General features: G+C 41.5%; 1 protein-coding gene across 7 annotated transcripts in view; it reads left to right on the plus strand.

The window, feature by feature from the left end:
• RAD54L2 (RAD54 like 2) overlaps nt 1-23,998 on the plus strand; it is a 72,154-nt gene that overhangs the window by 17,472 nt on the left and 30,684 nt on the right. For 6 of the 7 annotated variants that reach the window (XM_075096459.1, XM_075096453.1, XM_075096458.1 and 3 more), the window contains exon 2: nt 5,873-6,079. In XM_075096459.1, coding sequence (XP_074952560.1) covers nt 5,929-6,079 — 151 coding nt within the window. In that variant the 5' untranslated portion in view covers nt 5,873-5,928. Of the gene's footprint in view, nt 1-5,872; nt 6,080-18,825; nt 19,001-23,998 lie in introns of those variants that run through there. The other variant, XM_075096460.1, reaches the window with a different exon arrangement.

A 23,998-nucleotide genomic window follows, 5' to 3' on the forward strand; every position in this document is an offset into this window, starting at 1 on the left:
AAAATAGTTCGCCCGTTCCTGCTGGCTCTGCCCAGAGGTAAAGGGCTTGTCAGTGCCTTACAAAGTCTGTGTGGAAGTGAGTGCTAGACATGTTATGAAGACTGTTCAGGTTTTTTTTCTTTAAAGGTTACAAAATGTTGACGATATTGGCAGTAGGGTATACTTGCATCCCTTCTGAAATGCAGGGAAGAAAGGACCCTGTGGCAGGAGGTTCCCACAGCAGTTGATGGATGATGCCAGTGTGTGCTGCTGCCACCAGTCTGGGTTGTGTAATCTGCAGATGCTGCCACTTGACTCGCACTAGCTCTTTTTGTTTGGGATCGCAGTGGGAGCCAGGCCTTATGTAATGTTCATTGTCACGTTCTCCGTTCCAGCACTGTTGTGTCAGCAGAGGGGAAGGATTAGCTCTCTCTTTTCTTTCTTTATGCGTTGGTTTTAGGGTTGGGTTTTTTTTGCTTTCTCCCACTCCTTCTTGCAGCAGCTTTTGTTGTTTTTTGTTTCACAGGGAAGGTTCCCCTTTCACAAAGGGAACAACCACCAGTTTCAGGCTGTGTTTAGTATTGTGGTGCTTTTTAGGAAGGAGATTGTTAACCTAGAGAGAATAAAAGAGCCAGGTCCTGCAGCTCTCCCAAAACTGATATATGGAAGTGTTTTTTAAATCTCTGGGTTTTTTTTCCTCTCAATTCTTGCTCCCCACAAATCACAGTGGGCTCCTTAATACTCACATCAAATGTGGGTGAAGACTAGATGTGTTGTGCCAATGTTTGCATGGGGTGGGGAGAAGCATGCTTGCCTTCCTCAGATGAGCAAGCAAATGCTCTCCAAATTATGATTTTACAGGCTGCTGCTTTTTCCTTTCTTCAGTTTAATATTTCTGTAGTAAACACATCACTTAAAGAGGGGATCAATGCCACTTAGTTTTGTTGTGATTTGAACAAGAGGAAATGAAGGAGGAGAATTGTTTTCTTCCTTCCCAGCTAGCAGTGTGTGGCCACCAGTTATCTGTGAGTCACAGCTGAAAAACTGTATTGCTTGAGTCTTAACAGTCTCATACTGCAAAGGAAAAAGGGATTTAAAACATGAAGTAATCAGTTAAGGATGGCTTTAAATGCAATTTGTGGGTGTTATCACTGTGGGAAAGAAATCCCTGTTGATTTTTCAGTAAACACTTAAGTTTGCTGTGTTAAAAACATATAGGGGATCTGCTAGACTAGTATTGGTGGGCTCTTTTTCAAGAAAATATTCTTTTAAGTGATTCTGCTCTTCTCCACTGTTTTTTACATGGTAATGTAGAATAGAGATGTTAATATGTTACATAATATAAATTAGATAAGTTCTAATGTTTGTTAGAATCAAATTGTCCAAACCCCACTGATCTTGGGTTTATTTCTTAATAGATTTTTAAACTGAACAGAAGAGTAATCATTGTTATTTTGCAATAACATTGCAAGTTATTACTTGCAAACTGTTACAAGATTCTTTCATCTTGCAGAGACTCATGACTTCTTTAGTGATCCATCTGTATGCTTTATGTATGTAGTTACCTTTGTATGCATCTGGTTTGAAGTGCTTGTGTAAGCTGAGTGTAAGAGAAATTTATGGCCCCAACCAAGCATTTTGCTGTTTTGCAGCCAAATAAAAAAAGATTTAAAAATAACAATAAAAAAGGAATTATTACCATAAAACATGACTATATAGTAGAAACTGAAGTGTGTTATGCAGCAGTGACTTTGAAGTACCTGGTTTTAGTAAACTGTCTGTACAAATCCTCTTTTGATTTGCCAGCATGCTTGATCCTGTTTCTATGGCCAGGCACCACAATAACCAATGTGAAGTCTTGGTTACAAAACAGGCTTTAAGGGACAAATCTTGATGAGTCCCAGATATTGGACTTGGCTGGAGGTTGGGGAGGTGATGGAATCCTCTTTACTATTCAGCACCATGGTAGCATTAGTGTTAAACCTGCCCTTTCTGAAGGGATTTGTATGGGATGAGAATGAGCATGTCCTGTACCTAAATCCCTTGTGTCATAGCAGGCAAAGAGCTTCTGATGTTTGCTTTTTCACTTAATAATTTGGCTCATGGTATGCATGACCCTGTGGTGGAAAACCATCAGAAGGGAAAAAGTTCACTTTCACATTTCTCTCTAACTTCATATGTAAGAAGAAATGGTGATTTTAAACCTTTGCAGAGTGAAAAAAACCCATGAGGACAACAGAAGTGTGTCCAAATTTGCAAGCCCTTGAAGTTTCCTCATCGAGACCTCCGTTCTGTGCATGCTGAGGAGGAGGCAGTCATTACCACGTGGCATTTATTTACTATCTGAAATATTCTGCCTTAAAAAAGCCCAAAAACCATCTGAACTATTTTTATCTTTGAGACAGGACATTATACACATAATACATGAGAGAGGCTGTCTTGCATGTTAATTTGAAGTGCAGTTGATTGCAGGGTTTAACTTCCTGGGTAGGATAAACATGACAACTCTCTTCTCCTCCCTGAGTAAGGAAGAGGAATTTTTTGAAGTGTTTTCACCTAATAACCCACCCTGTTTTCTCATTGGCCTCACCATGTATTGAACAGGGCACTGTACTATATGGACCTCTGGCTTTCTGTTGTTAACTGTGGTGCAGCAGATTTGGATTGTATTTCTTGGTGCTGGTAACCCTTCTTTTGGTGTACCCCTTGGGGCGCAGCTTCTCTTTTTGTGGCAGGGCAAGAGACTCACAGGTTGATCTAATGTGGGACAGCTGGAAAGTCCAGACAAATGGTAACTTTGATTAGCAGAAGGTAATCTGTTTATCTTTTGCAAAGTGCCCTTCCTATAGTGATTAAATGTTGAGCATGGTGCGCGTGCGTGTGCAAAGACGAGATGGGGCAGGTAGGAATAACTCAGCCATAAAACAGTAGTGGCAGCTACAATCTGGCCCTGTTGTGTAATTCCCCTTGGTGGAAAGCTCTGAACTGGGTCAGACTGGTGTAAGAAATGAGGGCAGTTTCACAGCTGCGTAACGCCTACCTGCCTGTCCTGCTGTGTCCCTGCTCCGTGCTCACGGTGCCACCAGGCACGGTGGAAGCCCCCCTGAGACCCAGGGCTTTATGCAGTAGGGTGGCTGCAGAGCTGCCAGAGCCTAGGAGGAGAATGGGAGGGAGAAAGACAGACAGCACCATGACAATAGGCACAGAGGAGTTAACCATCCTTGTTTCACCCAGCTTCTGCAAGATTTAATTAATCTTTTCAAAAGCTTCTGTTTAACTCTCCTGCATGTGGCTGTGGCTGCTGAACAGGTGTCAAGAGTTAGTTTATAAAGAACATGTACTTACTGCTAAACAAAAATAAAGCTTAGATTAGAGCCCTTTTGTACTCCAGTCTGAGAGATAGCTGCTCTCTGCTGGGTTTGATTTTATTTATAGGAAGACAAGGACTATTATCCTTTTTTTTTTTGTAAGGGTCTGTGACAAACAGCAAAACATGAGAGATGATAGACAGGAGGATACTGATGAGAGAAACTGTATCATGTGTCATTCGTTGACCTGGAGCATTTAGTGGCATTACAGCACTTCTGCTTTTCCTGTTTGTAGATGAGAATCCATTCCTGCCATTTTAGTAGTGGTTTGGTGGTTTTTTTTTTGGTTGGGTTTTTTTTTTAGTACTAGTGGATTTTGTTGGGGTTTTTTGGGTGGGGGGCTGTTGGGTTGGTTTGGTATTTTCTGGTTGGTGCTTAGTTTGCTGGCGTAGTAAAACATGGAATTTTTAAAATATGCTTCTGTTGATATGGTTTCTGGCAGATAGCATACAAGGTGTGTATGGACGGCATGGCAATAAATAAATAAATCCCCTTGAAATCCCAGGTGACCAGCAGAGACCTACAAAGGTAACACTACTGACCATCTCCTCCTGAACTGTAAGGAAACACATGCAGCTTTACAGTTAGAGGCCTGAGTATAACCTGTAAAGAGTAAAACAATGTTTGTTTTCCTTAGGGCTGAATATCAGCTCAAAGGGAACATTATTATTTGAAAGTAAAAATAAGCTGCTGTTTTGAAATACACATAGACTTTAGAATGGCATTTGTCAGGAAAAACTTCTGATAGATTGCTTTGCATCTGCAGTCCTTGACTGAAGTCACCAGACATCAGAAAGTAAGCGGTGCCAGACCTTGCTGTGCCCAGGGTCAGTCACCATATTGCAGTAGCCTGACAGCAACAGAACTCGGTACCTGCCTACCAGCAGACCACAGAAGCTGAATAAATCTATTTGGCTTGTGCAAACTGGCACAGTTCCACTTGAGCTAATTTAGATTTTGGCCTTTTCTACCATCTGCTTGACTAAGCCAACTTATTTTGTGTGACACGTGTAATAGCGTAGGGACTTCAGTTGTCTCGGCCTGGTGGTAAAGTGCTCCTGGGACCTAGTGGTGAAAGGCTTCCTATTCCAATAGCAATCTCTGCAAAGCCTGTTCTTCCCTTGTGTTTATTTTCTTTCAGACAGTCTTCAATGTTATTGAGGAGCTGAGAGAGGCAAAGCAGGAACCGATGACTTCAGCTGGAATAATTCAGCGTACTTGACAGTTAGATTTTTCAGCCCTGCTACAGAGGTGTTGTGTCTTTAACCTTCAAGATTCTGAGCTCATCTAGTTACTGCTGAAACACAGCTGAAAAACAAATTTTTCTGTTTCTTGAAGTGTTTGTAGACATATATGTTGCCTTATTAGTTCTCAAACATAGTTTACACTGGAAATGTGGTGTAAGTAGGGGGCAATGGAAAATGAATGACAAGGAAATGTTTCCCTCTTTAAAGCTTTCTGGGGAATGTGTGGGTAGCAATTCTTCTGAGGCTTGATTTTTTTTTGAACATGTTCTTTGCTTTATGCTCCTTGAGATCAAGATGCCTTCTTTACATTCCTTTCTTACTTGTGTGTGTTTCTTTTCATCCATCTTACACAGATTATGATAATTCTTTGTGTACGGAAGAGGAGTATGCGTCATTGTGCAGAAGTGACAGTGTATGATCTGCAAATAAACTTGTGACTTTGTAATTGCCCTGGCCCTCTCTTTAGGCTTTATTGTTATTTCGTACCATGATTTCTGCTGTGATGCACTGGAGTAGCATAACAGAGGAGTTATGCACAACCAGCTCCAGTCTTGTCCTTTAGCGGAAGGAAATGCAAATTGTCTCTGATGCATCCTTCCTTTGTGTTTACTTTTTTCATACCCTGCTTTACAAAGGGATGTACAACCTTTAAAAACTGAATCTTTGTTGTCATCTGTCTGTACTGTTATTAAGGTAACTCTGTTCGGTTGGTTGGAATGGAGACTTCGGACAGTCTGTGATGAGTAGCTGGGTGGCCTTCACAGTGGGTACAGCTAAGTCAGGAGGGTGGTTTCTGTCTGCAACCCACAGTCTGCATACTGCAATGATGTTTTCAGTGCTCAGAGATCAGAGTAATAGGTATCTGTATGGGATTCAGAGTCTGATCCTTTTTCTATGCTTTGTGTTTGGACAGTAGTGTTCTGAAATTGTTCACATAATTTGTTTTTGCATCTTTGTATAACCAGACATTGATACTAGGAATCTTTCTGCACTGTACATGTCAAGGATACCAAGAAAGAGGTGGTTTTTTGAGTGATTAGTTAATATATTGGTTCTGATGTTGATTCTACAATGCTGGGCCTATATCATTATGATATATTGCATATGGCATCCATTTTCTACACAGGATTTTGTGCACAGTCTGGTGTAACTGTTATTTAAAAGACTGATGGCAGATTTGTGTTTTTATGTGCAGTAATCCTGCTATGATATTGAGCCCTGAGGCTCAAAGGTTGGGATTTATTGGGCTCATTATGTACCTCTCTTATTTTCTCGCAGGGCTGCCTCACGGTAGAACATGAGCAGGTAATGCACAAGGAGCACCACTGGGAATCATGTCAGACGAGTCAATCTCAGGGAGTGATCCGGACCTGGACCCGGACTTGGAGCAGGAGGATATGGAAGAGGAGGAGGAGGAAGATGAGGAGGTGGCAATGGAGGAGGACAACGATGGGGATGACGAGGAGGACTTACTTGATGAGAGTGGTAAGTGAATGGGGTTGTGAATCTCTGTATACATTTATTATGCAAAACTGGTGTTACTAATTTTGGTGAGTGACACCTTGGTAGGTAGCACAAGGGTTAGGATTTGTCCAGAGCTTTGGTAGAGAGAAGCACTTATGTGGGTGTTTAGTTTAAATAGGGATTTAATGTAGGTTAAATTTGGACTTCTGGCTAAAAAAAATTTCCACCATGAAAACAAGTCACAAGCAGAAGCTGTAAGGAGGATAGTTTTTAAAATAGCTACAGATTCAGGAGAAGCAATTACATAGAGGTAAATAAATCAATTTACAATTATGTGTAGTATTAAAAGGATCCAGTGAAATTAAATATATTTACATTGCTGGCTTGCCCATAGGTAAACAATTTAACAGGTGCTATGAGCAATTCTTGCTCACTTAAAATAATAGTCTTGAACAACTGGAAAATGCTCTTTTCTGAGAGCATACAGTTTGGGTGTATTTTTGCTTGTTTGTTTTACAATATGGAAGGTGGCACTGCTAAGTTATCACCATCCATCCTCACCTAGTTATAACTGCCCTACTCACCTCTTCAGTTAGGACTAATGTAGCTGTTTGTGGACCTGTGCTGTGCAGGTTACATTTAAGCAAGATTAGGTTCCTGTTCTGGGTCATGGCATGATCCTAGAAGAATATTTGTTGGTCTAACAGAATGGCTGATGTTCTAGGGCACATAGACAGGAGTGCATGGCTCAGGTGGGAATTCCTCGTGCTGTATTTGCCACCAAACTCTTTGTATCTGAAAACTACAGCCCAAGCCTAAGAGGATGCTGCATTTGCTTCCTTTAAAATTGTGAATTTTTAAATAATTTCAAAGGGTGTGTAGATTTCTGAATGCACCTACTTCAACCTACTGAGAATAGTCTTCCTTCTCTTAGCGTAGAATGTATAAAGACAGATACTTCCCTCTCATTCTAGTTACTAAAGTATTTTTGGTTTCAAAGTACATTGTTTTCCTCAGGTGTTGTTTGTGGGTTTTTTGTGTTTTTCTTAAATATTCTTTCAGCCAAGTGCTACTTAAAGATGCTATTTTGATTTAAAATGTATATAAAATGTTTGCACAAATTAATTTTATTCCTCTGGATTTATTCATATGGTGGCTTTTTCTAATGACAAAGTAGCAGAAATGGAAGTTTAGTTCAGGTAAGAAACAAGGGAATTCCCAAGAGATAGTTATAGGGCCACACATTACTTTATCTCACAGAGACTGGTGATAACAGTGTCACTTTGTTCATGGGAACCTGCACCCAATGGAGCAATAGGAAGTGTGACGTTGTAGAAAAACTTATTAGCAGAGAGGAGTGGCTGTATGTCATGTCCCAGTGTGTCATTTCCCATGGTTATTTTATCATAGACCTATGTATTTTATCATCTACATCTATAGTATTGTGGCTGAATGCTCATATAATCGTTTATCAGGATTGTACTTTTCAAAGCAAACAAAGTTAATGTAGGTGTACCAGAACATTGCTAACCATTAATGAAAGCTGCTTATTTTAACCTTAAAGCACTAGAAACATGTTTATGCTTTACATTTCTTTAGTGACTAATTAAAAATTAAATTTTAACAAATGTAAGAAATAATGAAGAACAGTAAAAAGGCAATTTACATGTAACTAACAGTGTTTTTATAGTTGTTCACTAGGTATGGAGAAAAAACTTTCATAGACAGTCTGAGCAAAGCTATGTTGCCTCAGAGGTTTCAGATTGTTTCAGCTTTAATTCTGTCTGCCAGAATATCAGGATGCTTTCTGTGTGCTTAGCTGCGTAATTATTGTTTTCTGTGGAGGTGTCCACTCTGCTTTTCCTGATATCTCTTCACGGCTACGTGCTGCCTCAGAAATGTCATTTGACATCTATATTACCTTAAATCTAACAGTCTCCTGCTATTTGGCCTATAGCTAACTTCAGAATTAAAAGGATCATTTTATTTTGCCCATCTGATGTTTATAGTCCCGTCTCTTTGTAGATTACTGTCATTAATAAAAATCCTCTTAGGAACAGACAGTTACTTTTATTGACAAAAAGGAAGTGCTCTAATGTTTATACTATGAAGCTTTTTAAAAGCTTAATTTTAATAATTTCTGTGAAAAGTTTGTTCTCCCTGTTCCAGCTGTGCTCTTCTCCTCCCCCTCCTGGTATTGTGGATGTTCTGTAGATGTTCCACTGGGGATCCTGGGAGGATTCTTCCCTTGTGAATAGGCTCTTGCATATTTCTAGCACTACAAGATTTAGAATATTATTAATCTTTCACAATTATTTACTTGGAAGGGCAACAGGCTGCATATGTGTCTTCTTCAAACTGCAGGTGATTACTTGTTTTAAACAATTTATAACAATTATCAAACTAACATTTTTACTGCTTGCTCGCAAAATAGTGGCTTTGTTTTGGGAAGGTAGGTTTTCCATGTTTTGATGGTGCCTCCGATTACTTATGAAGGGTTAGTGTAGTATTATCCACACCTGTTGATGGTAGATAGTCTGGTCTCAGACTTAGCAGTGACTTGTTTTGCGTGTTTAACTTGTTTTCGTCTTTTTGATATATGCTATGTGTGGAATTAATACTTGTGGTGGTTTCAGAATTTTCTTTGTGTTCTTTTTCATTCTGGTAATTAAGAGTGTTATCTTCAGTTTTGGTGCAGTTTTTCTCATTTCTGCTCTGAGAACCTGAAGTTTTGTTTGCATTTAGTATAGGCTGTCCCATAGATGGTCTAGTGTTTAGTTTGGACTTCTATGGTACAAAACTTTAGTCTTGACGAAAGCAGTTCTTAAACCTTCTCCTCCTGCCCTCAAGGAAGAAAAAGAGCACAGAAGGCTAGTTTTCTGTACATTTCTGAATAAGTAAATGAGAGTTAATAACCACATAGCTTAGATCCTTTGTACATTTCTTCAGTGGTGGCCAGTTAATGAACCTTAGCCTCATGTGTAGGAGCTCTTACAGCTTTAGTCTTTTTTTTTTTTTTTTCTAGAACACTTCTGCCAGGACATACCTACCTTGACACTTATAATTTCTTCCCAGTGGCTGCCAGACTGCACACCCATCCTAGCAGCATGCTTCAATCCTAGCTTCCACTGCTTTCAAGCCTTGTCATCTCTGCCCACTGCATCTGTTTTCTCATTACTTGTGGATAGCAGCACTTGTTTTATCACGTTCGATTTTGTGATACAGTGCATGACTGCTAAGAACTCTTTTGTTAACTCTCTAAATCCTTTTCATTAGAAATGTAATGTACTGATGACTGTAGAGATAAAGGGCTGTTTCAAGTCCTGCACTTTTTCTCTGATCCTGGTAGTTGCTCAGGGCTGTGTAGAACTCCATAGGAATAAAAGCTAATTTGAGCAAAGAGGAAACAAACCTGCAAAATAGATTTTACAGATAATTTCAAATGCAGAGACTGTTCATACCTCTTGAGGAAAGCTGTCGAGTGTTTGAACGAATCCCACTGTAGTGCTCTGTTTTTTTACTTTCTGAATGTCTTTGGATTATTCTGACTGAATTCTCTGGAATTCATTGTTTCCTATTCATACATATGGCTGTAATTCCACTATTAATTGTGATGGCAAGTTGCTTGTTTTCTTACCTCTGAGTATATGGGTCAAATCCTTTTTTTTAAAGTGTAACTTGGGTAAAAGTGTAAAGAGAAGGTTGTTTCCATTCTCTGAAAGATGCCTCAATGAGCACAGGCATTCAGACACTGGTCTCAAAGGCTACTAGTTGTGTTCGCATTGCAGGGTGTGTGGTACAGCAGATAGGGATTGGAATCAGTACTTCTGGGGTACAGCAGTGGACAATTTTCCAATACCATGGTAGTACTGCAATTCTTCATGTACAGATGTACCAGGCAACATCAAATAATAGTGTATTAGATGCTACTATTGTGATATGACAATTTCCATGCAATTAGCCTTGTCTTCTGCCCTGTGTTGTCCACTTTGCTTGTTTTCTCCTGTCCCTTCCCACCGCTCCCCCCGCCCAGGCCTGAGGGGATGCTAGCTCTGTGGCATCTCTGTTTGACTAGTGGAGAACAGGAGAAGATGGAGGCAGGCTGCACTCCCTCTTCCCACCTCAGACTCTTACTGTTCCTCCTCCTTCCTGACAAAGTGCTGGAGCAAAACAAAACTGCTTCGTGTGGGCTTTCTGTGGACACAGACCCTAAGAGAGGAGTGAAAAAGGAGCACAGTTGTGTTGGTGGTACAGAATTGCAAGTGTTAGGAGAGCAGAGGACACACAGGTGCCTGTGCTCTTTTGCACTGCAGCTTTAGTAGGGTGAAGGCACCAGGGCCAAGTCTCAGAGGTTCTGAAGAACTGGCACAGAAGGTTAGTGAGAGGGAGAGAGACTCTTTTCCTTACCCTAGCTTCTTAAAACTGTGCTCATCCCTGTCTATGATATTTGATAGTATCATGACAGTTTTAAACAGCTACCTCTTGTCTCTGGAGCATGATCCAGAATGTATTTCAGTTACTGCTATTTGTTTGAACTTTGGTATGCCACTTGGTACTCATAGTTTTGAGTTTCTCAAGAATCTAAGGCAGGACTACTTGACCTCAGATGTCAATTCAGGTTTGAAAAGCTCTTTGCTTTCCTTGAACTCTTGCTGGAGAAAAGCCTGTTTAGGTAAAGGGGTACTGCTAGTTCAGCTTTGCATACAATTTTCACTTAGTTGGGGAAAAAAAATGTTGGCATGAAATTACAGCAAGAATGGATTTAGTTTAACGTGGTGTTACTTTGTGGCTCTTTGAGGTTCATCATTGTGGTGAGTGCAGCAAAGGGTGCAATTAAACTGAAAGTGAAATCAGTTTGTAGCTGCCTGGATAATTTCCTTGTCTAGCCTGAGGGGAAGAATCAGTAGTTAACACCACACTTACTAGAAAGTTCATTAGCACCTGGAGTTATTAAAGCTGAAATTATTTGGAAATCTGTTTTTTAAAAGTCATGTGGAAGTGTGGGTTAATATTTTTTTTGAATGATACATGAATGCATCCTTGAGGTGCAGGGAGCTGCTCCTCATCTTGGGAGATCGTGTTATTCATATGCTTCCCACCCCAAAGTCATTCCATCTTGTCTTCTCCCCAACAAAGTGCTGGAACAAAACAAAACTGTGTTGTGTGTGGGAGTCCCCAGCTGGATGTGTGGGGCTGGGAGTAGAGCAAATTTCTGTGCTTAGAGGGGAAGAGAAGAAAGTCTTTGGTATAAATCTGTTCATTTAGCAGACTCCTCCCACTTACGTACATGAGTGTTTGCTTTTTATCTGAAGTTATTCTTATAAATTAGATCATGTCACCTGTATGAAACTGAGAGGCCGAGTGTGGAGACAGTCTCCTGAATAATACACTGCTAAATGATATCCCATTCTTTAGCATTTTATTTCCAGATTTAGAAATCTCATACTGCTGGAAGAAGAAAGAAAAGGGGTTGGGGAACTGCTGTTAGAGAGTAATTTACCTGCACTTTTTACTTAAATTGGATGGTGCTGCTTGTATTAGTAAATGGAGATAAGACCCAGCAACTTGAAATCTTTTTGCCGCCTTCTTTTGACCAGACTGCACACCATTTTTTCTTAAACAGTGGTTTAAATTGTCCTTCCTATCTGCTAAGAAATGAAATGCATTCCTTAAGAAGAGGAGGAGCAAATACATACTTATTTCTTTAATATCTCAACTCCTTTTAGAAAGCAGCTTTTCACAGCCATGTCTTTGGGTGGTATTGAGGGTAGATGGGCCTCCCAGGACTATAGCTGCTCTTTGAGGAACGCTTTAATGAGATGCTTTCATCTGCTGCAGTACATGGGCACAGTGGACTTGATTGATTCTTGCTTTCTGCCTCAGACTGGTGACACACGTGCTATGATTGCTTGTCCTTGTTGTTTAGCTCGAGCCTGGTGGCAGGGGCTATGGAAAGGCACAGGCCTGTCGGAGTAAGTTTGGAGCGGAGTGGAGGGTCTTTTTGTTGACTGAAAGTGGATGAGTCAGAGAAAAAGGTGTGGAAAAAATAAAAAGTCAGGACTTTCCTAAATCTAGAAAAGCACTGAAGATCATCAAGAGGGTTCCTTTAATTTTAAGCTCTGCTGTGATCTGTGTGTACGTATGCCAGAGTGGTGGGTGCTGTAATTTAATCTGTAAGTTACTGTTTGCAGAGTACGAGGTGGATTTCTTGGGGGGAAGGGTGGTGATTGACATCTTTCCATTTTTTCCTTCTTGATTGACTTTCCTATCTTGATTCTTTTGTTTCTGTTGCTTGTGGCTGGATGTAGCTCCCTCTAGAGTCCAACCAGTAGTATTTCTAAAGAAGCTAGAGGGGCATATCCTGGGGGAAGTAAACCTCTTCTCAACAGTTAAGTTTGCCTCTGCAATGGCCCTAATCTTTGTAAGTACCACTGTGCACTTTGCTGTTCTTAAACAATGAGGAAGGTTTTAACGTTTATAGTGACTTTTCATAGGCTGTCTTCCAAGCCAATAGTTGCATGAAGAGGATGGCATGCGTGGTATCATACAGATACAAAAGTAATCGCTACGCGTGAAAGAATTTACTTGTGAATTAATATCCTGCAATATTGGCATGTGTTTAGGCTTTATCAAATTGTTATGGGAAACTACATTACATTACCATAGAAAATTATCTTTATGGATCAGAGTGTTTAAATATGCTATATCATACAGGTGCAGACTGTGGGGCTTAACCTCAAGTCTGTTGGTTGTGGATAACTCAGTGAGCAAACTGCATCTAATTGCAGATATTGGATAGGTTTCTCAGGTGACTTGCTATAACTAAGAAGTTGAGGGGGTTTTATTGTTTTCTCAGCTCCTGAAAGCGATAAGAGCATCTCCGAAGTTGCTTTGTGTCTGTTAAGCATACATTCTCCGCCTCCGCAAATCTTATATTTGAGGCTTGTGTTGATTTCCTAAGACCCAGAAAGTTAGGAGTTGGCTGTCTTCTATGTTTCCACAATCCAGCTGAATAAAATACAAAAGATGCAGTTAGTACCAAAGGTGAAAAGAGACTGGATACTATCATTTGCAAATTTAGCAGTCCTGGTTACTGAGAAGTGCAGAAAGGTTACATTAAAATTGCAGGGAAGAATGTTTGCCTCTCGTATTTAGGCAGAAGTGTCACTGATTTCTCAGAGAACTTTGCTTCATTACAGAAGGCTGCATATTTTACCCATTATTTTTATTCTGGTGGTTTCCCTGTAGTACAGTCTGTCTTTCAGAACAAATGGTGTTTCTGTGTGCAGTCTGAGGGGTTTGGACCTGCCCAGCTAGCAAGTGTCTGCATACCCAGCACCTTGTATGGGAGCTGCTAATGCCTGTGCAGACCCTGTGACAGGCACCCAGCTCCCTTGAAGTGGCTTTGCTGGACTTGCTAAATGGTAACATTAAAAAAAACCAAACCTTTTGGGTGCTTTGCTGAGAACATCCAGTACTGTATGCTTTGATAGCTCCCTTTCTGCCAAACACAACGCTGCAGATTGCCTTGCCGGGCATTTTTTTTGTGTTGGGGCAGTTTTGGTTGTTGGAGGGTGCTAGAGGCAGGTGGAAGTCCCTTGTGTACAGGCTGTTGGCCCATAAATCTGGGAGGAATAGGAGAAGGTAACAGGAATGGAGAGGAGTGTGGGAGGAGTGGCACCTGGGGTTTGTGAGGGTTTTATTGACTGACTCCAGCATTTTAACTAACCCTGTGAACTAGGTTATTCTCAGTGGGGTGAGGTGTGGCTTGGCAGCTGCTGTGGGAAGGAAGGCTGAGATCCTGACATGTGCTGTCCCCCCAGCCCCCTTCACAGGGAATTACAGACTCACGATGTTGCAGGTCAGTCGCCGAACCTTTTGCCGTCCGTCTGCTCTGTATGAAAGTGTGGACTCTTTCCCAGTCTCCTTATCCTGCTTAACCTAAGCAGGAGGAAGCTCTGAAAGAAAATGTTTGTGACTCTTCTGCCCCCCTCCCAGGCTGTCTGACAGCGGCTTCCTTCTTCAGAGGGTGGCACAAAGTCTGGCATAGTCTAACTGTTACATAATCTGGAGTAATGACTTGCTTTACTTCTTTAAAAGGAGGTGGTGATGCCAGAGCTCTGCTTCCTTTCAGACCCGCTGACTGGGTGCAGGGACTGGCTGATCTCATGAAATGATGTGGTATTATAACTAGCTACACTTTTTCCTCTTTTTTACTCCTTCCCTTTGATCTATTGTGTATGATGGAGTACAAAATAGAAATCCTCTATGCTGTTCAAGAACAGCCCACGTCCATGGCTCTGCATTTTATATATATATATGGATATGGATTTTTTTGAATGTTTTTTAACCTGTAGCTACCTGCTCCCTTTTCTTAGAGGTGCCACAAACGTGAGAGTAGCATGAATGCACTGGAAGCAGGGTCAGTGAGTGAGCGGTTATTAGCTGAACAAAGAACTGTTCCAAGTCTTTCATGGAAAGAAGTTATCTTGTTCCTTCCTGCTTTTCTGATAGGCTTTGCAGAATATGGGGGTTGTGCTTTATGGGCCAAAAACTTGCTTTTTATTTTTTGCAAAGCAGCCAGAGAATCTATACAAAGGACAGTCACACTTCTTTGTTGTGTTTGGCACCTTTTTGCCCCATGTATGTTTTCAGTAGTCAGCTTTGTACTGCACCTGGTCGTTGCTAATAGATACCATACTCGGTCACCTGCAACGTCTCAAACTGTGACACAACCACAAGGAAACTAATTAGCAAATTGGTAATGTGGTATTTTCCCTCTTGAACAGGTAAAGACTGGCAAAGGTTGTCAAGGTTGCCTGATGAGTCTGATGAAGCCAAAGTCAAAATCTTCTGCTTTGTTTTAGGCAGCACCCTTTTTATCTTCAAATGTACTGGGTGAAACACTTCTCTATTTTGAATTTGAGTTTAAACTACGCAAGGGGTCCTTATTTTCATTTTTCCTTAATTTATCTGGTATTGTGCTGTTTTAATGACCGGTTAAATAAAATGCACACATAGCTACATGTTATAAAAGTATAATATTTCTAGCCAAGAAGCAGCAGCAAGTTTGGAAGGAAGGGGAACTGTTTAAGTTAGAAGTATTCTTCAGATTTTAAAACACAATATCACATCAGAGTTAATTGCTTTATTTGTTGTTTTAATTTCCTCCTTAGGCTTAATAGAAAACTGCAACACTGAACTCTCGGAAGTGTCTGGCTCATCGTTTGGATCAAAGTTTTTTGATGTAACACCCATTTTTTATTTTAATAACAGTAATTTGTACTACAGATGTTGAAAATGTCTTTTTCACATTTTCTTCAGCATGCAGTTCACTGACTCAGTCTTACAAAAATTCTAAGTAGGAGTCACAAGACATTATTTTCACTTGCAAATATGCAAATAGGAATGAGACAGGAAGAAGCCACAAGATAAAATTTTTTTGGTCTAGGTGAGCAGAAACTCCTAGTTTAAATTTCTGTCAAAACAAATTTTGCAATTAAAATCTGTAGGTAATCTTCATCTATGTAAAATATTAAAATACTTGAACTGTTAGAAGCGATTTTAAAATGGCACTGCTGTGTGCTCTTAGCTTGTGATTTATGTCAAATTTGCACTTAGATGAAAACTGGAATGAAATTAAGGTAGTACAAAATTAGTCTTTTATAGTGCACAAATACATTGTGTCATCTTCAGTAGCAGAAATGTAGCAAGTTAGGAGGAGATGAGAATCAGTTTCTTGAATGTAACTGGGATTGTAGTGCAATGGATTTAGCTTTGATTAAGATAAATATCTATGATATCCTTCGACTTAAAGTTATTGCATCTTGTCTAATAACAATTGTTTTGTCAATACATTTCAACAACCTTTGAAAGTCTGGGACTGAAGTGTGAAGCAGTGGGTGTTCTCCCACAGTGATAGTTTGAAAAGTGTTTGCAGAGAGCAGTGGGTTGAGAGAACCATGTTCAAGGTGGAGAACAGGCATGCGGATGGGGAAGGAGCTACCCCAGCTTGAAGGGATGGGGAAGGAGAATCACTTGTGATATGTTTCACGATATTTCATTGAAACTTTTTGGTTGAGCTGAGTTTAGTTTGATTCCCCCTCATCTCCAATGTTTTCTGCTATACAGAGGAGCTAGTGCCCTGAAAATCTTTACAGTTGAGCTGCTTGTGTATATAGGCAGATTTAGTTGTGAGTTTTAACCCTTTCAAATTTGCAGTGCTCAGGAGCACTGACATTGCTGCTGAAAAGATTTCAGTTGAATAAAAACCATGTTCTAAGGGACCTTTGTCTTGATATTTATGAAAACAAAATTTTATAGTGATTTTTTTTTAACAGGAGAATCTTCTATGTTGTTTGCAAGAGACCCTCTCAAGTGACAAGTTTCTTGAGAAATCTTTTCTGATGTATAGCACAGTTGCACAATTGCAAAGAGCTTGTGGTTTGAGCATGAGGTAGGTGAGGTATGACAGCTAGGTAAAATTTCAGACTCTGTAGGGGAGGGAGAACATTCTTCCTTAGTGGCAAGGCTGGCCTCACAGAAAAGCTATTCAGTAAATGGTCTTATCTGTAACAAGATTACCTTCCATGAGGAGATCATTTTATAAACTGTTTCTGGCAGATCTAATTCTTGGCTGTGTGAATACATATTTATCACGGCTAACAGTGATGGCCTTACGAGTAGGCTGCTATGGATAGAAAAACTAGAAAAATTCCTTTCCATTTTGCACACTAGAGTGAAGAAGCAGCCTTGTGCTTTATTGCTATGTGCAGAAGGACAGGTATAGGTTGCCTGTTTCCTCTAGTATATTAAGCTTCCATTTTCCTTGTACTTGATTGCTTGATTGTAATAAGCATGCCTTGGAAAGTATCCAGTTGTATTTACACAAATACTTGTCTTTAAATCTTGCTTCCCAGTTCCATAAATCTGTTAGGTCAGATTCTGAGGTCATGTTTGGTCATTAATTCCAACCCTACAAAGTCCTTATAAGGCCTGCTGTGCAAGATCCTCGGCTATGTACTTTTAAGATATTTGTCCCTCTTTTCCCCCTTCATAAACACTGTATGTTATTGTGTACCAGCCAGGCTATTTGAATCTCTGACATAGATGAAAGGCTGTCTTGTTACCAAGCCTCTTAATTTTAATACGGTTCATATTTTCTTTGGTAAAATTTATATGGCTCTCATTATGAAAATAGTACCTTGGGTTTGTTTTAAAGCTGTGATGTACCCTGAAGCAACAAGGATACTCTGGCAGCAAGCATTCACTGTGCTCTGCCACCCTCTCGAATTAAAGGTCTAATCAAAATGTCTGGAGTCACTCAACGGGTAGCCGGGCTCTGCCCTGGCTGTGTTTGCAGACCTCTAGATCAACCTTTACTGTTATGGGAGCAGCACATTGTCCTGGAGTCCTGCAGATCTGTGCCAGAGCTGTTCAGACACAGCCTGCTTCAGGCTTCTTGTGCCCATCCTGGTTTTCTTGACTGTCACTTGCCAGTTGTTTCAAGCAAAGTGTTGACTTCTTTACATGGACAAATGCTTGCTAGGAGTGAGCTGGTTTCATTACGTGTCTGTCAGCCCAGGTTTGCTGTTTGTTACTGGCATTGGGTATGCCTGTGAAGGGAATCAGGCGTGGAAAAAGTTTCGGTACCTCTGAAGAAGGCCAGGATTCTTTCCTATACCTGTCCTTCTGGTGCAGATGGATGGTGGGGAGGAAGGCTCACTTAGAATAAGCTTGAACTCCACAAATTCTGAAAGGCTTTTTCCTAAAAACTAGGAAATATAATTCATAGTCCATTTGGTGCATTGAGAGCCTTTTGCTGATTTAATGAAGTGGACAGGATGCTCTTTCACCTATTTTTGTGCAAATTGGTTACCAAGGAATTGCTCAGGCTTCAGTCTGTTGTCCACGTTTCTTGGAAGTTAGCAGGCATCATACAAATAATTCATGAAATCACAGATACCAAGATTGTTTTCAAAGACAAAAAGGCTGTACTTCTTTTTGCATCTCTTTCCCTTTTCCTTTTGCACTGTGAAACTTGGAAGCATGATTAGTCCTGCATGTCCCCTGCTCTGAACGTCCTGTTGTCTGTTGGGATTCCCCTTGTGCGGGGCCCCGCCGGAGCCTGAATGGTTATGTAAGGATTTTAATTTTATTCTCGGTCTTGGTCTCTGCCACTAGTTGAACTGGATCACAGGCCGAGTGAATGGGATCCGGTCCGAACAGCATGCAGTTCCACCACTTGAGATGAGAGAGGAGAGAGATCTCCCCCATACACACCCACTCAGCCTCCCTGCTCTTCTCTCTTTTAAAACTCTTTTCCCAGGCGTAACAGAGGTTGCTCTTGCTGATTGGGAACGCATACCGAAGCCAAACTGGCCAGGCAGCACAGCTCCAGACATCGGTCCCCAGTGGAGCAGCAGCTGCTACTGCAGGCCAGGGGTATGTTGTTTGACTCCCCAAGCAGGGGAGGAGATAGTGACAATTTTTATTTAGGCTGAACACAAGGCATATTTAACTAGTTATATAACAGTGACCCTGGTCCGTCTTGGCTGGGTGCAGGGAGGATATAGGGGTACTGATTCCTGTTACACCGGCTGGGTGGATTCAAGCACTAGGAGCTATTGACCAAAGTTATTTTCAGAAACCTTAAGTGCAGGTTTCTCTGCTTGTACCCTGGACTGTTTTATCAGGAGGCATTTCCCGCTTGTGAACTGAACCACCAGTGAGAGTGGATTTAGTGCTCACTGGGCTGCAGAGATAACGAGTTGTCGGGAGTGACTGGAAACTTTTGTCCTGAAGACCCGGAGACAAGAATAGCAGAAAGGCTGAGAGCGTGTGGCCCCATTGAGCAAGTGCTGGGACAGAGTCGCAGGCAGAGGTTTTGCCTCAGCGCACTGAGCAGCATGTTACTCTTGGATGAGTCTCAGCAGTTTCCAGGTAGGACACAGATTGTTTTTTGTGGGTTTTTGTTTGATTTCCACCCCCTCACCCCCCACCCACCCTGTTTTCTTTTCCTTCTTGCATTCTTGTTACAGAACCATTCATTCTCCCTCTCCTGTGCAGGAGCAGCCTACTCAGTGGCTAGCAAAGTGCATCAGGAACTCAGGGGCTCAGGTTTTAACTTGCTACCTACCTGGCAGGGATGGAAATGGTTGAATTTTCAGTCTTGCAGTGCTTGTTGGTTTGATGGAGGGGATATGAGAAGGAAGCTCGCTCTTTCTTTGTGCTTTTAATTCTGAAGACTTTGGCAATTTGATATTCTGGGTCTGGCTGTTATTGTTTCTGCTGCTGTCATATTGTAATGCTGCAAAAGTAATTTTTAGCAAGAGAGGAGGCAGCTGTTAATATCAGTGTGATTTTTATGTGCAGTGTCCTCTCCCCCACCCCCTTCAACTTTTGTGCGTACTTTCCCCCAATATCCTACTCAATAAGGGTTTTGAAAGCTTCTATTGTCAGTGAAATATTTGGTGACTTGCTGACTGGGCAACAGTCTGGGCACCAGGCAGAGCTGTTGGTGCTTACTCCAGATTCCCTAATTAGTGCCTAATAGACTAAGAGCTACTTGGCTCTTCCCCGCCCCCCTCTTCCCCCGTTCAAATGGAAGATGCTGGTGAAACCCCAACATGACTTTACAGTTTTGGGATGGCTGCTGCTTAGTTTTCTTGCTGGTGGGAAGATGTTTTCTGTTGGAGAAAAAACCTTCGTCAGATTTGAAGAACTTTCTAAATTTGTAATTTAACGTGTTATTTTGAGGTCAGGTCCTCGGGGATGCCAAGTTTCTTCCACCTTGTTTGTGTGGCAAATACCTCCAAAGTTCATGCTATGAACTTAATAGGCTGGTCAAAAATGGTCCCATGGAATTCCAGCTCTGGGTTCCTGGTTTATTACAGGAGTCAGTGCAGTGTGGTCTTTGTGAGGAGTTTTTATAGAAATAAGCCATGCAGTGCTTGTTGTCTTAGTGGGAGGGGTGGATTCTGGGGGGGAGGGGGAGCGGGACAGGACGAAACCCAAACCAACAACAACAGCAAAAAAAAAAACCTGAACAAAACAAATGGAAAAAAAAAACACCAAACATCTTGTCTTGCTTTCTTAGTTCTCTGGTTGTGGTGGCAGGACAAAGAAGCTAATTCTGGGAGAATGTGAACGGAGAAGAGAAAGGAATTAGGATACAGAATGAGTTTGGATAAATGAGGAATCTGGGTGATACAAGTGGCTTATGTAACTCAGTCTAGATAATAGATATAAAAAGAGAAGATGGGGAGGGGGAGATACTTTGGAAATGAGACTGTAGGTCACATGGAGGGAGAATGCAAGGTTAGAGGCCCTCCAAAAATGTTGGGTGGAAAGGTATTTTGAGGTCATTTGTACAAACAGAGCAAGAGTGCAAATGAACTCCTCTTTGTACAGCATGACTCGTCAAGTTATAAAGTCTGGGGCAAGGTTTATCACAGTTTGCTCTACCAGTGGGAGAATTATCTCTGTCTGAGGAAGCACTTGGAACTGATTTAACATGGTTGTGTTCTGGCTGGTGGATCCAGAGGGGTCTCTGTCCCACTTCTCCATAGCCTTCTTGTCCCTAGAGAGGATGATAAAACTGCACAAGGTCACAGAGTGAGTCTGGGGCAGAACAGAGGATCACGTTCCTCCCTGCCTTTGTGCTACAACCACTGGTCAGTATTTCTTTTCCTCTCTGGTTTACGTGGCTTTTTCACACTCTAGGTGCCTGAACACTTCTTTAGGGTATTCAAAGTAGCAAGTGCTTGTATATGCAGTGCCGTGCTGTTTATTATTTTATAAATGTCTCTGGAAAGTTAGAGAGGATTTTAATTATTTTTATGGTAGCACCCTCCAGCTAGTAAATCAAGGTTTGTTGCAGTACAGTACCTATCACCTGTTTGAAAATGGACTGTTGCCCTGCAAGAAAAATGTCTTATTTAAAGGGCCCTGTCTCTTTCCCATATACACATATGCTTCTATTTTTGCCATAGAGGTAGTTGTAATTTTAGCAACCTTCCGAAGGAACCAATGCTTGTCCTTTTTCCAGGCCGTAATGGGCTTAGCTTTTGGGGTGTTATGTATTTTGGATTAGGGTGTCCTTGTGACATTGTGGCTTCAATTTGTGTGAGTCTGCCCTGAACAACTTTGCAGCCCTTTGTCAGACTGGTTTAGCAGCACACAAAGCAGCACCAATATTTTGAAAAGGAAAACTAGAAACAGATTGTTTGTTGAGTGATGGTGTTTCATCCTGGTCTTATTATTAGCTTTCTCCAGTGCTCTCGGTCACTTTTCTGGCTGCACTTGATGGGAGAAGTGCCAGTGGAATGCGGTGGCACACAGGCTCAAACTCAACAATTTGCATTTTTCTCCCAAGTGATGCCTCTCTCATTAAACAGAGACCTTAAAAAAATCCTCTGAAATTACTTCAGAGACTGAAGCGGGAAAAGGGAATGCAGCTGAAGTTCTGTGCTTTGTTACAGTTCTAAAAAAAATCCACAACTATGTTTTGTTTTTCCAAGAAGGAAATTATATTTAAGGAAAAGAAAGAGACCCTGTTGGTTGGAGCATAAGACAGGGAGCCAACAACTTGGGAGTAACTCAGCACTGATGCCTAGCTGATTTCTTTGCCTTAGTTTCTTCCTCTGCAAGATGGACAGGAGGGTGTTTCACAGATTATTGTGAGGACCATGTCATGCTTGTGAACTCCTTTGACACTGAAGTAGAGTGCAAATGCCATCTACTATAATTTTGAAATCTCTCCTCTCTTATACCATTGCCATCATGAGCAAAAATAAAGGAACACTCAGATGCTGAAGGATGCTTTACACTGGGATTATTTCTCATGCTGCTCTTTTAAATTAGGAGTCAGTATCAGATGTCTTCTCCCCTTTCCCTGTTAACAGGTCCTGAAAGAAGCTATGGCAAGGACTTGAGGCAGGGTTTATATTCTGGTTTGTTCTTGTTGTTTTCCTTTTTGGTGGCCTTGGAAGCGTGTGGCAGCAATAATCCCTTCTTTATTATTTCTCACTGCTCTGAGGGTATCCCAATATAAAGCTAATACCACAACTCCCAGCTACCTAGTGTAAACTAATGCTTATGTAATCATTGCATAATGCAGAATGCTTGCTCCCCTGCTCGTCCTCTTTTCTTAGTTCCTGAAATTTATCCCTAGAAGAGTCATGGTAGCAGCTGGCTGGATTCACTGTGCTGGGAACATGTCAAATCCCTGTATGTGTCTATTTTCTGAAGTTGTGAGGGGAAATTTGTGTTTGTTACCTAAATCAATATTTATTCACCTTAATAGAATATAGCAGATTTTTTAAAGTTTTGAACTATTGCGAAAAGAAGTAAGGTCTGATGGTTAAATCTGAGTACTTGTGGTTTAGATCCCTATGGTAATTTTTGTAATCTGGCTGATGAAACTATATTCTGGGTAACTAGTTAATTGGGATAACTAGAAAGGGGAGGGTTCGGTTCCCTCCTGCATACAGCTTGTTGAAAACTTCTCAGCACTCTAGCCTGAAACACTTCCTGACTTGGGTGCAGTAGTTTTATGTAACTCAGTTGCTCTCACTCAACCCCACCTAAAGGACAAATGTAACCCATCCTTGCTTCACTCACTAACTTAACAGGTGGGTTTCCTAGCTTTGTTTCCCTGTCTTGGCTAATGCCCACAGTGTCTGTGTGACAGGTGAGGGGCTCATGAGGAGGGGGAGGAGGCAGTTTACATTTTAGGTTTGAGGTCTTTTATTGGGAAAAGTAATTTTGATTATGTATCTGGAAGAGGAATGCCAGGTAGCAGTGTTCTGCATTTCTCCAGTTCTTGCCATCTCAAAGCATTATGAAAATGTTTGATCTGGAATTTCACAACCCTCCTTAGAGCATATCAGAGCTGGAAACAAACACGATATTGTCTGGTGCTCTGGAGTAACCATCAACCTCTCCTCCATGATGCCTGCGAGAGGGACGACAAAATGAGGGACACTGCACCTGGGCTGCATTTCGGGAGCTTCTGCAAGGTTCTGGAGGGGGTGGGTGCAGCTGCTCTGGTGCAGGGCTGGCCGGAGGAGCTACCTGCCACGCTCTGGTGCCAGAGGGTGCCAGTGGCTGCAAGCCTGTGCCATACAATAGTTACATAAGTGCTCTTTGGTGTTTATGTAACCTGGGTCTCGGTGTCCACAGCATTGAGGCCCAGCCAGAACAAGAGCTCTTGGGAATTTGGGGCCTGGTTCTGCTTGCATAATCCCTGAATTAGAAGATATATATTGTCTGTCACTGAAGTTGGCCATTTGATGTTCGAGTTTGCCTTTCAGCATTTCTTGGCTGCTTCCTTTCCCTTTGTTTTTTGGGTGGTATCTTCCTTGCTCCTGCCCTTCAGTTTTGCTGCACTTTGCTCCTGAAGGAATCCTTCAGGCCGGGAAAGGAGTTTTATTCTGCAGCATAACCTCATCAGTAACTGATACGCTGAAAGACCTCTGAAGGAAAAAAAGGGCAGTGCTGCCTTATAATTTATCTGTTAAAGTTTTCCATCTATTGGGGCATACTTCCTGACTAGAAGGAGTCTGGAGATGGGTTTGGCTTTTATGTGTTCCTGGTCTGACTCCCTCCCCGTGCTCTGGCCCACAGAGCCTGTGCTGGTGGTGTTTTCTTCAGAGCTCATTTCACGTCTCTCCTCTCCGTCCCCTGGTCCTGGCAGGAGGCAGCCTGCTGTCTCTCACTGGCAATCTGCAGATTTCACGTAGGTGTCTGGAACCTGCAGCAGCTGATTGCTTTACAGATATCCAGAGAAATGAAAAATGTGTAACTCAGACTTCAAGCAGCGCTATTTGTTATACCAATATGACAGTCTCTGTCTGGTTACAGTGGCAAGTATGAATGACAGGCCTGAGGTGGTTAACTCCTAGACAGATCAGCAATGGGAATGAAGATGATAGAATT

This window comes from Phalacrocorax aristotelis, chromosome 6, assembly GCF_949628215.1.
Source record: "Phalacrocorax aristotelis chromosome 6, bGulAri2.1, whole genome shotgun sequence".
NCBI classification, from domain to species: domain Eukaryota; kingdom Metazoa; phylum Chordata; class Aves; order Suliformes; family Phalacrocoracidae; genus Phalacrocorax; species Phalacrocorax aristotelis.